The sequence below is a fragment of the Pholcus phalangioides genome, unplaced genomic scaffold (genome assembly GCF_987345545.1).
Source record: "Pholcus phalangioides strain wild (caught in Gottingen) unplaced genomic scaffold, Ppha-v1.0 ptg000013l_1, whole genome shotgun sequence".
Lineage (NCBI taxonomy): Eukaryota > Metazoa > Arthropoda > Arachnida > Araneae > Pholcidae > Pholcus > Pholcus phalangioides.
In genome coordinates this window covers 15,431,251-15,448,479 of record NW_028301606.1, presented here as the reverse complement: position 1 = coordinate 15,448,479, position 17,229 = coordinate 15,431,251, and the positions used below count along the sequence as shown (strand labels likewise).

The 17,229-nt window shown below is 35.0% G+C and overlaps 1 protein-coding gene across 1 annotated transcript in view; it reads left to right on the top strand.

Annotated features, from left to right (window-relative positions):
• Positions 1-17,229, top strand: part of cal1 (chromosome alignment defect 1) — a 36,518-nt gene that overhangs the window by 581 nt on the left and 18,708 nt on the right. The window contains exons 2-3 of the mRNA XM_089240808.1: positions 4,548-5,115; positions 10,217-10,270. Coding sequence (XP_089096934.1) covers positions 4,548-5,115; positions 10,217-10,270 — 622 coding nt within the window. The remainder of the gene's footprint in view (positions 1-4,547; positions 5,116-10,216; positions 10,271-17,229) is intronic.

The window sequence follows — 17,229 nt, the reverse complement described above, 5'->3', positions numbered from 1 at the left end:
GCTGCTAGGAAATAGGAAAAGAATGCAAAAGTGAAAAACTTTATACGGTTTTAATCTTATTGAATTTTAAGTTTTCATATAATTTGCATCCCAATAATAATAGTTAACGGTGAAAAAAGTGTATGAAGTCTGTTGATCAAGAGGAAAATACTTTTATATATATATTTCTGGAATTTTTTCGTCTCTGTAAAATTTTCATAATATTTTGTATTCTACCTCCTTTATTTGATCATCCAATTGTTTTTACTTTATGGCTATTAAATGATCAGATGCATAATATCTTGGATCACAGGCGTACGACGGAGGAGGAATACGGGGCTCGTTCCCCCTCTCTCCAAGACATCTAAAAAATTAAAAACTTTTTTTTTCATAAAAAAATAAAAAATATCGAAATAAAATACATTTTATATGTTATTTTATTCATTTCTATTAATTCATATGCTTTTTTGAAGGGTGTAAACACAAAATTTCTCCGGAAGACAATTTTTCTTCTCTCTCCAAAAATGGATTTTGCGTGCGCCCCTGCCTTGGATATTTGAGATTCATTTCAATTGAAGGAATTCATTAACCCTTCAAGCTGGTTCAGTGATGTTTATGAAAAGGCCCTATTCACGTGTGTTGAAATTTAAAAAAAAATCAAACTTTGTGCAGCTCTGCTGAAAATAATTTATATCTTTTCCAATTTCAATTCTAAAATTGTAAAAATAAAGTTATGCTATGGCAAAATTTTCACACACTATGCAATAGAAACTTCACTCTGATTACTTTAAAAATTAATCAAGCGGTAAAAAAAATTCACTGCCTGTGACGTTCCACGTACTGAGATCCGCGCAGAGAAAAAGCCAACTTACTTTAAATTATTTTTTTCAATTTCTGTGTTGTTCATCGCAAAATTAAAGTGACAGGAATATTTAAAATGTAATATTTCAAATATTATAAAATATTGACATTTATCTTAATTTTAATTTTATGATTATATGCATAAGAGACCTAAAGCTTCAATTTTGATAGTATTATTATTATTATTTTATTTACTTTATTTTGCCTGTTACAACCTATGTGCGAGTTTCTAAATAGGAAGCCTTCATAGACATTGAAGAAATAGAAATTATAAGTGTGTTGAAATTTGTATTTCTTGGATTTTCGAATTTCAAAACATAGCTCACTGGAAGATTTTACTGAATTTCAGTGTTCGAATGTTTCTCAAAATATATAAAAAAATATATAAATAAAAATCGTAGCAATCAATTCTTAATTTTCTCACATGCATCAATATTCTTCACATGCATAATTATCCAAGATTATCCTATATTATTACTACCGAAGTAAAGTGATAGGAGTAATAAATATGCACTTGAATGAATGAAGCTAGGGTAAAAAGAAATCAAACTCAGCTGAAATTCGTTTCAAATATTTACGAATGGCACGATCTTTAAAATAATCATATTCAATATTTTTGAGTTCATATATATATATATTCTATATCTGATGGGCATTAAAACAATGTATCAATAATCTGATTCTAATCTTATATCTCATTTATTCGTCACGTGAATCATGTACACGTGCTCTTCTCTCTTAATTATTACGTTGATTGCACTTCCAAAAATAATCCGCGCAAGTTTCGCAGTGCATACATTTAGCGTAACATTTAGAGGACTTGCCAAGAGTCGATTGAAAACGCATATGTTATCGTGAAAAGTTTTGTTTGGGTTAGCTTGCGTGTTTGACAATAGCAACAGCTGTGGGCACGCAAAATGTCTCGAGTATTCTCGATAGACAAGCGTAATTCGTGCCACATGCAATTTGTTAATTACCGAAAAAGTACTCATTTATTCACACCGAATCAACCAAATGATATCTGAAACTAAGAAAGGCGTCGATACGTATGTAACTGCCCTTGAAGACGCACTGCTGTCACCGATATGGTGTGTAACGTCGTCATCGTGAGTTTTGATTTTGTGAAAAATGCTTGGATAATTTTTTTTCTCCTGGCAATATTCTCATTGCCTAAAACATCTTCCACGTTATGAAAAATATAATAATAAAAAAAATGATAATAAGGGGCCGTTCAAGTATTACGCCAGCAGATTTTTAGCCATTTTTGACACCCTACTCCCCTTGTCAGCAAACGTCCTCAAAACACTGAACTCCCCCCCCCCCCTGTCAGCAAAATTTCGTCAGCATCTTAGATTATTTCATGTCTTCAAAACGGGTCGTTGATAACGTAAGCAACCTTCAACCCCCCCCCCCCCTCCTCATCAAAAGTCAGCGAATCTCAAATCCCCTCCCCCCACCACGATGCCGACGTAATAATTGAGTGACCCCTAAATGAAAATTAAAATAAGACATTTAAATGATTATATATATATAATAAGTCATTATCACATACAAAAATTATTAGATAGGTCATTTGAGATTAAGGAAAAAAATAAAAAATATTATATTTTTCAATTATTTTTATACCACATTATAAGTAAATAATTATCATGTAAATTTTTTGTAGGGTATTTTATTTCTTATTAAAGCGTAAAAACAAAAATAAATAATATTTTTTTGTCAAAAAAAAGTTATTTATCACAAAAAAATGAGTAACTTTGCCTGGTTTTAATTTATACAAAAATTGCCACGTTTTTAAGACAAATAAATTACACTGGTCGAATTAACCTCAGTCGTGAAAAAACTTTCAACACTTTACAACAGATGGCTCCCCAATTCGCATCCAAAGACCACTCGGACGCAGCAAATACAAAGGCGAACTCTTCGGACGACCAGACGTAAACATCACTCTTCATTCGTGTGAGTTCTGACCACGAGGTCCTGATGACGGCTCTCCATTGAAGAGCCGAAACGCGTCGACCATTCGACCAGTGTAATTTATTTGTCTTAAAAACGTGGCAATTTTTGTATAAAAGTTATTTAGTATAACAACGGATTAATTAACTCGAATGAATCATACGCTTAACAATAAAAATAAAAAATAACAATTCAAATATGATGAATATTACAGTGGCATGAATATTTATCTATTTTACTCTCCCCTCCAAAGAAAGCCATCATTTTTTTAAACTTTTGTTTGGGAGCATTTTGTGTGAAGCAGTGTTTTACTGAGTTGCACGCAAGTCATATTTAAATAGACACTTTTACAAGGGTGACCCATTTAACTGAATTTTATTAATTGATATATTTAAAAAACGAGTTTGGTAATCTTAAAGTGGTTTCATAGCCTTCATACTTTCAAATACCAACACCAAACAACGTATGTAAGGAATGTTACGGGGTTTAAAATGAAAGTGGTACTTTAAAGTACCGTCAGTAGGTTAGTGACTGATTCACTCACTTTAATAATTTTGTATATTCCAGTCTTGAGGGAGGGGGGGGCATCCCCTTCTACCTAAGGATATTAGCAATGCGGTGGGACAGCCGCTTTATAAAAGTTCGCTAGCATATAGTGACCCTTCAGCAAAGTTGCCCTTCTGGGTGTTTTCACCCCCGTCCAGTTCCTAAACCTTTTTTGGCATTAGAGTTTAGCAAGCTGCTCTCTCGAAAAGCGGAGTGGGGGGGGGGAGCTCTGCAAGGTCATTTGGCTTCGTGGGTCCCCGGGCAAAGCGATGTTTTTGTGGCCCCCATGCGTACCTTGAAGTAACAGCTTACATATTTGCATACCTACTCTCGAAAATCATAGTACCAGGTCTCATTACGGAGGGCCCTGTTAACTTGAGGCTCGCAGGTCATACCATGATGGGTCTCATGTGTTGAGATGATTCAGGTGGGCGCGGTAACCCAGGTCGATAAGATACTCGCCTAAGGTACCAAAGGATGTTCAGAGGCGTCGCGAGTTCCATACCCGTCAGAAAACTTTTCTGACACAGGGGTACAACAGAAACGGCGACACGACCACAGAAAAAGACTGCTACCACAGGGAGTCCCACATCGAGGGGTTAGCGCATGAACCTCCCGATCAGTATAAAAAAACAATCCTGCCGTTCGGAATCGGCAATTAATTGTAGGTCCCGGTCTAATTAGCCATCGTGTGCAGAAAATGACCGTGGTGCGACAAAAATGATCAAATGACATGACGGATCATGTTCTATGGGCAGCTCTGCTTCACACGTCTGAATTTCTTCCACACCTCTTTCTGTGATGTCTTAACTATCTGTGTCATGGGTCTTCTCCCACTTGATGTTCGCTTAGAACATCCACGAGCGATAAGAGAACATCCAAGGGCATGTGGTTCCAGGTTGAGAACAGTTGCTCTAGTCCATTACAGTAAAATTGCAAATACAGTGGGCCCCGCTTATATTTTTTTAGGAAACCAAAATGAAAATACATTGTAAGCGAAGAAATGCTTCAAACAAGAAATCTCGATAGGTGTTAGTAAGAGTTGGGACCACGAAAATGCGTCGTACTAAGCGGGAGAACGTTGTAAAGGAAGAAACGTTATATAAGTGGAATCCACTGCATACCAAACTCTGTAGTCAATTTCTACAAATATATATATATAGTATTATATTGATCATGTTACAACATGTTCTACTTGGTTTCAGGTGCAGCTTTTTTCACCCAGATGTCGATACTATGGGCATCGGTGGATCAACAGCTTCCCGATCGTCCCCCGTGAAAGTGATTCCAAAACCCAACACCAGGCAAGTATCGCCTTCGGAGTCAGTACCGGAAGCCTTCCAGTCATCGCAAGTTGCAACAGCGAGTAATGCCTCTTTGGGGCACAAGCACAAAAACGTCGATGGTTGTTGCGACCACCGCGAGGCCAACCACGCTCACAGCAGTAGTGAGTTAGCTTCCAAAAGAACTTCATTAGCTTCGTCGAAGAGTCGGAAAAGCAGCATTGATGAAGAGATCGAAGAGATCGTCGCGAATACTCTGGATCTCTCGAATAGCCAACATACCTCACCGACGTCAAAGACGAACGAAATAGTGCGTCGGAAACCAACGGATAAGAACTTGTTTCCCAGCGAATCCGCCAACGAGACTTTAGAACGACTCCGAAAGTCGTCTAGGCTTAGAAGTAACGGCAGAGCTTTCGAAAGGGTGAGAAGTGACGACTTACCTGATGTGACCTCTCCTAGGCAGCAAAAGCCAAAAGAAGATTTTAGGGTTCGTATTCATGTTCGAAATCATTCTTATGAACATCTTAAGCACATCAAATGTTTTGATTTAATTACATGCTGATTTTGTGCAAAATATCTCAGGATAAAAATTACAAAATGTATTTTTACTTTAACTGTTCAAAAGCGATTACATATTCTGTATCACGCCTATCAATAAGAAAATGTATGCAATATAATCAATGTTCAAATTAAATTTGAACATTTTCCAACTTCCAGATGCCAATGCAAACCTGTCTCCCATGGGAAAAAGTCTCTTCGAAGAGAGCAGATAGATCTTCAAATCGTTTCTCTGACACGACCCTGTCCTTTAATGGAGACAATGGCTAAAATTTGCAATTGTCGATAAAGCCTTAACGGTGTGCGGTTGGAAATGAGAAAGAAACACCTCAATATGTGAGCGATACTTATATAACAAATAAGACAGATGGCAGCATCTCTAGAACAAGTTATTTGTATAATTCTGGCAACATGAATACGTAAGGACCACAAAAAGGAATTCGGATGTTTTTGCTTCGTTATGGCTTGATTCGTACTTTCAAAGCAAATTTTCCGATTTCATGATGCTATACGCATTTTATTTGTTCATCTCTGGAAACTCGCATAATGGATACTCCTATTAGCAGACACCTTCAATAACGGAAACGTTTTTTAATTGCGTCATCGGGACTCAGTGTATTTTACTATAAATTTACGGACACTTTAGCGAAAAAAAAATTTCGGTCCCATGGGTGTCTGTTATCGAGAGGTTCTACTGTAAAATTCGACTTAGAGAGCACTTCTGATTAACGTGTGCCGTTTTGAAAAAGAAATACCTCACTCCACAGTAAGACAACCGCTTTGTTTAAGTTCCATTTTGAATGACGAAGTAAATTAACAAGGTGGATACGTTCCGTTTTGGTAGAAAAACGACCAACTTTACATTATGATCTCGACAAAAACGGTTTCTGTGTAATGGCGTCCTGAAGCCATTCCCTTACTACCAGCACCCTCTACCGGGACTTTGAGCTGTCCCGCGTTCAACCTTCTTTCTGAGACCTTCAACGGCAAACTGAAGGTTGCTTCTGACTGTAATTGACAATGAATATTCCAAAAACGAAGATTCCAATCTTACATTGACGATTACGATTGGATGATTGACTTATGCACATATAATTGGACGTTTGTGATTTGTCTGTCACGCACGTTCTGCGCAACGCCTATTAATTTATTTCATTTATTTATAACGATCTTATCGTTCAGGCAAAATGCTGTTTGACATCGCCGATTTTAGAAACTGACATCTTGAACTTTTTCAGGCCACACGAGATATATACACATACGCAGAGCACTTTCCGACATGCACCGATTAGAAATTTCGTAGAGGTAGGATGTAGGTGCCTGTAGGATGTTGTAGAAAAAGTGGTCCTTTTCAATGTCAAAACAAATTTCTATGACGACTGAGCACGTAAATTATTTTAGTGTGAATACATTGATTTGAATATACGGGGTATCCTGCAAGTCCTCTCGGTCTTTATTTCATGAACTGCTCATCGTAGAGGTATGGTTCAGTTTAGAAAATGCTCGAAATGTGTACAGAAATCATCCTACACAAATTTTGAGATACAATGTGTAACGAAATAAAAGGTCTAAGTTTTCACACCCCCCTCCCCGTGCTCTTACTCCCAAGTAGAACGTTGTTGAACAACAAAAAAACTCTCATATTTTTAATTTTAATTATATCCGCTGAGATATTTTTGAATTCACAAATTGGAGAAAGAACAGCCTAAACTAACAGATAAAACTCTTTTTCCTTATTTATGCTGTTCTTTCCCACCTTTTCTCTGACTTTAAATTCAAATATCTCAGCGTATATTGCAGTTAAACACCGTTTTTGGGCTCAGAGGAAACAGGGCAGCAACTTTCTAACTGGAAGGTAGCGGAAGGGGGGGGCGAGCGTATGAAAATTTGATTTTTTTAAATATAGTGTCACCTCGACACTTGCGTTGATAATCCGTTCCAAGACTGAGAAATTAAGTCGAGGTAAACTTTTCCAGTGACAAACGTCCCACCTCTTCAAGAACAGAAGGGAGTAAATTTTTCAAATTTTTATTCTTTCTTATCTATTTGTCATTTTTTAATTTAAAAAATGCGACTCTCTCCGGAAAACATTTCTCTCCAAGAACGCTACGTTGTTACTTATACTTCATAACTCTGCATCTCTCTTCAGAAAAATATGACAATCCCCACATTTTAATTCACTCTTATAGAATAATGATTTAGAATGATTAATTGAATGGGTTCTGAGTTTTGCTCAATATTCACGAAAAATCATATCACAGATAGATGAGAACTTGAAATTGTATTGGAATCCGCGTACGTGAGATGCCGTTCTAAAATTTCATTTCCTTGATGAATTAAGTGAAAGCAGAGGGAAAGTCTCAAAATCTTTTCAATTGAACAAGTTTCTTTGAAGATCTGAAAGTTTTATAACTGATTGGTTCCGTGGAATTGGTCTGTAATCTCAGTAAGATACATTGGATCATTCAGTTACGATGTTTCGATACATCCTATCATGAATGAATTTTAATCAAATGCATTTTCTATAGATTCTGATACGATATAGGGTACTGACTGTGAGGCATTTCAGTGTAATACACCGCTGTCATTGGGCGCTGTAGCCCAAGTCGATAAGATACTCGCCTAAATTACCAGAGGATGTTTAGAGGCGTCGCGAATTCGATACCCGGTTCGTCCTCGTCAGAAAACTTTCCTGGCACAGGGGTACAACAGAAACGGCGACATGACCGCAGAAAAAATTTGGAGTCCCAAATCGAGGGGTTAGCGCACCAACCTCCCAATTAGCGCACGTGTGTGCAGAGAATGACCGTGGTGCGACAAGAATGATCAAATGAACTGATGTGATTAAACCAAATCGATCCATCATCCCATTAAATATAATTATTTAATAATGCACATTTCCATTATCATTTTTTACTTGAAAAACTAACAACTTTGACCACAATACCAAGCAAAAAACCTGATTTGGTTCGAATTTTCGGATGTGCAATAATAGTATAAAAAACGCATTAGTTACATATATGGTAACAATTTTATCTCATAAAAATGAGTCTGGACCAACCATATTATTCATAAGTGCCTTCTCGCGATAAAAATATCACAGCAATTGAATAGATCTTTTGGCAAATGATTTCAAAAATGATGGAAAAAGAAAATCGTTTATGAAACTAATTTCACGAAAGCAGTCAGAATGATCATGACTGGAATATATTTCTGAATAGTTCTATTTCTTACGAATCTAAAGATCATTTAAAAAGCATCCGATGAAATATATTAGAAGCCATTTTTTTTATGAATTCACCAGTCGTTTCGACTATTATCTTTCTTCTATGAGAGAGCCTTGAAACTTACCATCAGTTTCAACCTTCGAACCATTTAGATAATTGCTGCTTTTTTACCGTAATCAGTTCACTCGCATTCACGTGATTCAGTACTAGAAGCCCTCCCTCAAGAGAAGACGGAAAAAATTGCTTTGATGAAAATTTTGAACTTCATTTTCTTGTGAATCGTGATTGGCAACACAGAAAAAGCAATTTATATCATATTATATTTATGGATGAGAAGTTTCATGATTTTTCTAAAAAGATACATTTTTTATTGGCGCATATTTTTAGAAATTGTATATCAGTCAGGCATATCGGGCTAATGCGCAAAAATTGAATAATGGGAATAGTGAACCTCCGGAAATTACTAATTTCTTTTTAACTACAGTCAAACCCCGCTGTAACGGCCCCGGCTTGTAACGAACCTCATGATATAACGAATGGTAGTTTTGGTCCCATTTCCCAAAAGGTTCTTTTATTAGAACAGATTCAGCGAACCAATTTTCCGATGCCTTGAAGCTCGTTATAATGGTCTCGCTGAATCGGATAACGGATAAACAGAGATACACCGCCTAAACAGATAAAATCCCCCGGCACCAAAATTTTGGGACATAGAGACAATGTTAAACGCTTAATATGATAATTTCAACGATTTTTATCCGCTCGAATAAAAAATCGATCGGTACTACACACCATAACTATAACATACCATCTATAATACACACCAACCACTACATACATAATGTTTTTATTGTAATTTGGAATAAACGGAGAATATCAAGGAAACATTTATTTTCTGGATATCTTGAGCTGAGGAAAAAACCATCTATCTCTTTCTAAACGGAGAATATGTTATTAATTTAAGATTTAAAAAAAAATACATTTGAGAAGTAGATACTGGCTCCCAAATATTCACGTTGTCATCAATACGCATGTTTAATTATTTTATTTTTGTTCTCTGAGAGAAGGAATGAAATAGAGAGAAAACAAACTTTCCTCTAATGAAGTAAAATCCTAGGTATTGCGATCATTGTAATTAAATATAATTTTCATTTCATTCTTGATGTCTGTCGAGAATCTTTACTTATATTGATCTTTCATCAGTTTCTAATATACAAACTATACTAACGATGTAAAGTGAAAAATGAATCCTCACATAATCGGATATTGTGTGCTGGAATCGTTGATATCTGATTAAGCGGGACTGATTGTATCTTATGCAATTTGATGGAAATTAAAAAATTGTAATCAAGTATTTTCAACATAATAAATCAGAACTTTGGAAATTGTCTGCTGCACACGTAAATAAAATGATTTCAAAAATATGTCATTCTTTCTCAATGCTTTACAAAAGTGAGATAAAAGGTAGATTAACATAAAAATACTGGTGTATTTTTCTTTTGATGCCTCAACATTGGCTATTTGAAAAACAAAGTAAATGCATGTCGATGATAGTCATAATATCAGATTTTATTTTTCAACTTTGGTTTACTACAGCAATATTGACTAACGTTATACGAAATACAGTCATTATATCCTTTAGAAATTTCGGAGAGGAATGTGTACGAGGTGCATGTACGGTGTAGTAGTAGTAGTCCTTATTTTCAGAAATTAACTATACGGGTTTCGACTGTAATATTGTAACATGTTTCACTATTAAATGTATATAGTTTTACTCAATTGAATGAGTTCAACTTTCCATTGCAGGTTAACATGATCGATGATGTCGACTTTGAAAAATTTAAAAGAGTAAATCACAAAGTAAGTTTATCTTTTTTCAAGTTATAGTTAATTTCAGTTGATATTTTAATTTATGGCACGCATAATCCGTCTTAATACCAGATCACGGCTGGTACAAAAAAGGAAGCATTTCTGAAAATACTTTTGATTCCCTAGTTATTGCGTTCAAAATTTCAGGAGTTTTTTTTTACTTTATTTTTGATAGAAAAAGATTAAGTTAATGTGCGTGCAATTTTTATATATATTTAAGTGAAGTGCCTTTGCAAAATGTTTCATACTATTAACCCAATAAAAATCCAGTGAATATTATCAAAAAGGGAAATACGGTGCTTGGAACTTCAGACCGGAAACCTGTCACCAAGAAGGGTCCTTGAATTTTGGATTTAAAAACTTTATATATCAGTTGTTCCCAAAGTGTGGCTCACAAGACCCTGGGGACATCGCGTTAATGAACTAGATTGGGGAGAGGGTCGCGAGAGATTCTAAAAATAAAAACGACCAAGTAAGAAACTTATTTCTATTTCAAAAATATGTCAAAACTGAAAATTGTTTTTAATCAGCTGAGGTAATTACCATATATCATACAATCTAATTTAATCAAATTCTACTTGTACAATAATCAATATAAATCAAGTTAATACTTTGACAGGGTGACTCTGAGAAAATCACACTATTTCAAATTGAATATTTCATAAAAATTTATTAGTAGGAATTCAAAAATTTGAAACTTCTTGTAGTAAACAAAGCGCAAAAGATTATTTTGTGTGCGTTCAATCCTAATATGTTATTTTACAAGTAATATGGATTCCAGATTATGGAACAATATTCTAGAACTGATCTTACGTAAGAATTGTAAAGAAGAAGAAAGGTTTCTGTATTTTGAAAAAAAAAAATTGCTGTTGCGGATTAAAAAAACCGACATTTCTTGATGCTTTTGAAACAATGTCATTAATATACTGGTTGAAACTGAGAGTCTTATCAAAAGTGACACTAAGTCCTTCATGTACTCTACTCTTTCGAGCGTTTGACCTTCAATATTGTAATTGTGCCGGATGTGGGATAATGCTTCTTACTGAAACATTTGCAGGTGGCAATATTCAGATTTAACTTATTGGTGTAACACCATGAACTGAGTTGTTCGACCGAATTTTGAAGCGTCTCAGCTTCATCTGTATTATTTATGACTAGGAAGATTTTAACATCATCAGTATATATCAAGCAATTAGAATCTACATGATTTTCCAAATCATAGATGAATAATATAAAAAGCAAAGGGCCCAAAACGGACCCCTGAGGAACACCAGTAAGACAAGGATAACGGGAAGATTGGCCCCATTAAAACTTTCTTGTTGTTATCGACCTATGAGGTAGGATTCGAACCATTTAGCAAGATGACCTGATTATTGAAAGAAGGATAGTGTTGTTAACGCTTTGGAAATGTCAGTGTAGATTATGTCCAGTAGTTGGTTTCTGTCAATAGCTTGAGCAATAGCCTGAGATATTGCTACAAGATTCGTACTAGCAGATCGTTTAAGCACGAAACCATGCTGTTGCGCAGAGATCTATGATCGAACATGGCTATAAATTCTCTTCTACACAACAAGCTCAAATGCTTTGCAAAGGGCACTCGTTTTGATTATAGGTCGATAATTTAATACATCAGCGTAATTGCTTAAAAAAATGCGTAACGGTGCAATTTTTCCAAAGTGAAGGGAAGAGACCCAAATTAACTGAAAGATTGAAGATAGTAGTGAGTGGAGTTGCGAAATAGGGGACACAGCCTTTCACCCAAAACGAGGATATATATTACCATCACCATGGCCTTTTCTGACCTTTGAGTTTTTAATGGCAAATACATTATTCTCAGTAATAGGTCTGAAAAAATAGCTATCACAAATCATAATTATTGACCACACAATCAACACATATAGTATTAGAATTACGGAAAAAGAACCAAAAAAATCATTGAAGAATTCGGCGATTTCAAAAGCATCGGAGGAAAATTTGCCGAGATAAGACATCTCTCATTTTGGAAAACATTACAAGCCAGATTGACTCTGGAGATTGTCAACCGGCTCGTAATAATGAACTTATCCAGAATTTTAAATTCCTTGTTTCATTTCCATTTTTCTATATCATATTTGTATACTTTTTTTTTCTTCATTTCCACCCCAATTACTACAATCTATCATTGAAAAAGCAGATTCAATCGATGCAGTCAGTTTTTAGAACGTTTCCGGACCTTAATAGCACAGCTTTTAGTAGTTTTTCTTTTTCATTCATTATTTAAATGTTTTCTTTTTTTATTTAACCTATTTCATGACATTTTTAGTGTTGTTTTTTTTTTTGCCTATTTCGACCACTTTTAGTGCCTAAATTTCCGGGCTCTTGGTGAATATAAGGCGGGGGGGGGGAAATGTGCTTCCGTTTCATGAATTTTGTCAGTGGTCGATTTCAAGTGTAGAATTATTTTGAAATCGGATGGTTTTCTTCCTTAATCAACTATGTATACGAAAATCAAGGATCATACACCTCGCTACACATGCAATCGTCCACTGCAATGACTTCTACTAACTACATCAAAAAAAAAAAAAACTTATATAATATTTTAAAAAAATTAATATCGTTATACAATGTCTTATCGTTATAAGGGAATATATATCGCCTAATTAAGAAGCCGAAACAAGTGTTCCGAAAAGTGATTTCGGGACAGCGCATTTACAGACAAAATATCGGAATGCTCAGAGAAACCAAGACACATGGTCAGCCTCTGTAAGGAGCGCCGATAATTTTTTTGGGCAAAAGGTCATTTTTCAAAAAGTTTGATTACCACTGCTCTACATCACTCAATAAACGTACAAATCACTTCACTCCGGCGTGGGCGGTATGAATGAGATTATCAATTCTTGTTCGGAGCTCGCCGAAGCTTTCGGAAACACTATAGAGAGCAGTTAAATGTTTCCCATGAATGTCTAATATATTGTCTATTATGTCAAAACAAATGGGTGGCTATTACATATTAGTTAGTGTTTCGCGGTTCAGACTGAACATAATTCTCGACAGCACAAACTGTGTTAACTTTTGCAGTATCGTTCATAAACATGGAATCAGGTCCCGTGGCAGGAAGAAATGGTGCGAGCATAGGGTGCAAGGACATCGGCTCTATGCTGCACTACCGTCTCTGAACCTCTAGTGAAGACGTGAAGGTCGATGCGGGTGCCAATAGCAATTTCTGTCCAGATCATCATACAATTACAATGCAAAATTATCTGTTTTTTGCTTAACATTTGAGCATAATTATAGAAGAAATTCTTAAAATAATATTATACTGCAAAATATGAAATGCATAAAATAATCGGTAAGTAGTGAAGCTCGTGATGCTTCATGACGTGTTTTCAAATTACATGATTTTAATCGTTAATTTTCGCATTTTTATTTCTTCACGGCTTATTTCTCCATATTTTCAACTATTACTTTTTCAAGTAACAGTTAAAAATGGGAAGATATTGGAGTATTTCGCTTTTTTATATTTATTATGGCTGTGCAGTATTCACGTAGTAGATAAATTGCGTCATATCATAAGACTTTCCATTGAAAACGTATCCTGCATATTCGTCGTTTCTTTTCATATTGAACGTAATATGATTTAGGAAGACTATCAGATTGAAAACATTTGTGTAGTACATGACGTGCATTTATATGCTACAAATCTAATATTACTAATTCGCGACATACATTGTTAAACCGGATGGTGTTGTTGTTGCTGTTCGTTTTTTTTCTATTATTATTATTCTTATAAAGAAAAATGTATAAATGCGGTAAGTCATCGGCATTTTAATGTTCAGTGTCGTAACATGAAATATCAAACGGAGTACGGCGAACGTTTTTCTGCTTTTCAGCTAACGGTGGATTTTTTTTTTTCACCGACTCGTTCAAGGCTTCCTGATCGAAATTTATGCTTCCTCCATTGCAAAATTCAGCTGAAACAACAATAAAAAGTACGAGGTGAAAAGAAATATCTTTTCCGCTATTTTACTGATTGTTTCTGTTTCGCTCACGGCCCTATATTTTTATTGACAAGCAAGGTCATTTTCCAGGAACTGTCATGGTGACATCGCTGTTTCATACTCGGAAGTAGACAGAAATGCACTGTCGTATCATCATTTTCAATGTCCGTGGGGGCAGCAAAAATAAACTTCCTTTTTCCAGGGAATTTCGCGCGCGCGATGTCCTTAATTTCGAAAATTCAATCATCAGTGAAGTATCAGGAAAGATCAAATTGTTCACCTGTAATAAATAATATAACTACTACTCCTGATTTTTCTGATAATTTCACAGCAACGAGACTAAAAATCTTTTATTCATAAACTAAACGATCATTCTAACTTTTCTTGAAGATCATCTGAATTTGATCTATGAAAATAAATTAGATTTTTCAGCATATATTTTGTTGGGAAAAAAAATCAAGTGTCAGGTAAATCGTAAATTATTTTCGAAACAGTCATCATTACCATGAAATGAAATTTTTAACAAATGATTGACCAATTTTTCACAATATTCCATGTACTCATTTATCCTCTCGATGGTTATTCAGTATTGATAATTTTCATAAATATTTTTCCACGGTTTTAAACACAATATGTCTGAATTTTTCAAAATAATATTTACTAGTACGTTTGATATATTTCTATGCGTTTGAATCCAGGTTTTCATATGGATTTATTTTGAACAGACTCTCACTATAGACAATATTACGTCCCTTGGGTTTTGACGACGTAATACTCAAAAATTACTCGAATAAATGATATAAAATCAATGCTTATACTATCATATAATATCTTGATACATACTGAAATTTCGAAAATCCATAGGGTTTTTTTTCACAGTATACCAAATCAAACTTTATTCAGGTTGAATTCGAGTGTTGATTATAAAAAATAGATAAAGAGAAAAACAACCAAGGGGACTGCAAATCCCATAGTAGTTGTGATAGACGTGTTACTGAAATAATTTTCGGTGTGAAGCAAAACATACTTATCAATGTGATAAAATTATCGTAAGTTCAACAAAAATAGCAATTCTATTGAAATTGTTGCTAATAAAACAGAGATTGAAAAAAAAATTAAATCAAAATAAATAATACGGAATAAAATAAAATAGCAAAAAATGAAAATAAAATACAGTTCACACAACTAACTCAGTGTGATCGCATCAGGAACTGGGGTTGCTGATAGCAATAACCGAAAAAGTCTCCCATTTGCAAGTAGGGTGATTATAAATTCCGTTTGGTCGAACGAAACATGTGGCAAACGACTACGCTTCACTTTCCCACATGATTGGTTGCAAAATGTTCAAAAAATTATGCTGTTTTTATTCTATTCTAAAACGGGACCTTTGTTTCTTTTGCGCTAAAATTTTGTCATTCCGCCATTTTGAAGTGTTAAAATGGAACTGTTCAATGTACAGTATATCACGAATTTTAATGTATATACAATAACTTTAATTAATCCCTTGGGAAAATCTCGGAGAAAGAACTCTGAACCTGGTCAATTGAACGAAACTGAAGAAAAAGACTTTTTTATCGTCATAAATTTGCCTTCGCTATAAGAGGACCAATAAGAAGCTCCTATGGATAGTACATGGATCGCAGCGAATACTGATTACAACAGAAAGTACGGAAATGTTTGTCAACAAGGGAGGAAGTAAAATAGAACACCTTCTATACTCCCAAACCTAGTCTTGCAACCTGATGACGATAACTTATAGGGAAAAAAATAAGTTTTGTTAAAACTTTGCTTCAGAATGCGAAGAAAAAAAAATTTGCCACGAAAAAAAAGATAAAATTATCCAAAATGCTGAACGAAAAATAATTTCTTCCTGTATTATTATTAGAGCCTAGAAGTTAAGGCACTAAAAATGGTCGAAAAAATCAGGCAAAAAGGCACTAAAAATGCCTAAAATAGGTACTAAAAAAAGCATTTATAATTTATGGATAAAACGGTAAAATCTCTAAAACTAAGGTATTAAGGATCTAAAGACTAACTGTGAAAAATTATTTGCACTTAATCCCTCTACTGTTTTAATTATGGTTTGCAATGACTGCATGCATTACTGCATTAATGCATTATAATTCAAATTAAACTAATTTCAAGCCTAAAATAAAATGTCAGTAGACCCTCATTATAGGTCAATTCCAGGACCACAATTACCAGATTCGGAGCCCTTGGAGAAAATTACCTGTGAGGCTGCTTCGAGCTGCGAATAATTCCCGTTTATTTGTTGTATCATTTGGAATGATCATTATCATTTCTATAGTTGAAATATGGCTACCTTGTTCTAATGTAAAAAAAAAGTTAGGTTTTTTTTGTATTACCACATATGCGGGACTCCTGCAACCACGGGGTCCTGGGTGTCCTCATCTGTCGCAAACCCCTGAGGGTGACTGGTAAATTTAATCGAATACTAAATAAGTATGTGAGATAAATAGCCGTGGTGTGTTGTTTGCAGTGCATTTATGATGCAAAAACAAAATCAGCAGAACAACAAGGACCTCAGAGCCCTGTCTGCTCCTACTCTCCGCCTTATGTGAGCCATCACGTCAATTGATGACCTCTTGGGACAGTCATCGGTCAGCTATACATATACGATGCAGTCCATTGCCTGAGCGGGACATGTTCATGTGAAGCATGTGGAGAAACAAAATCATTCACGTCTAACACCATACGGTCAATGTCGTACGGCAACAGCAACTTCTCTATTTCTCAGATCACTTATTCGCGTTTAAATGAGGCTGGAAGGGAGTGAGGCTTTCTGATGATAATTAGTACCGAGAGAGTTAAAAAGAGTAATTTTTTTTGTTCTCAATGCTCGAAATATTCAAGTTATGTATATTATGGCCTCTGAAATTCACTAATAAACTTAAAAATGTGTTAAATTAGGCATTTATGGCAGGAAACTTAAAAAAAGGGCATTTTTACCAA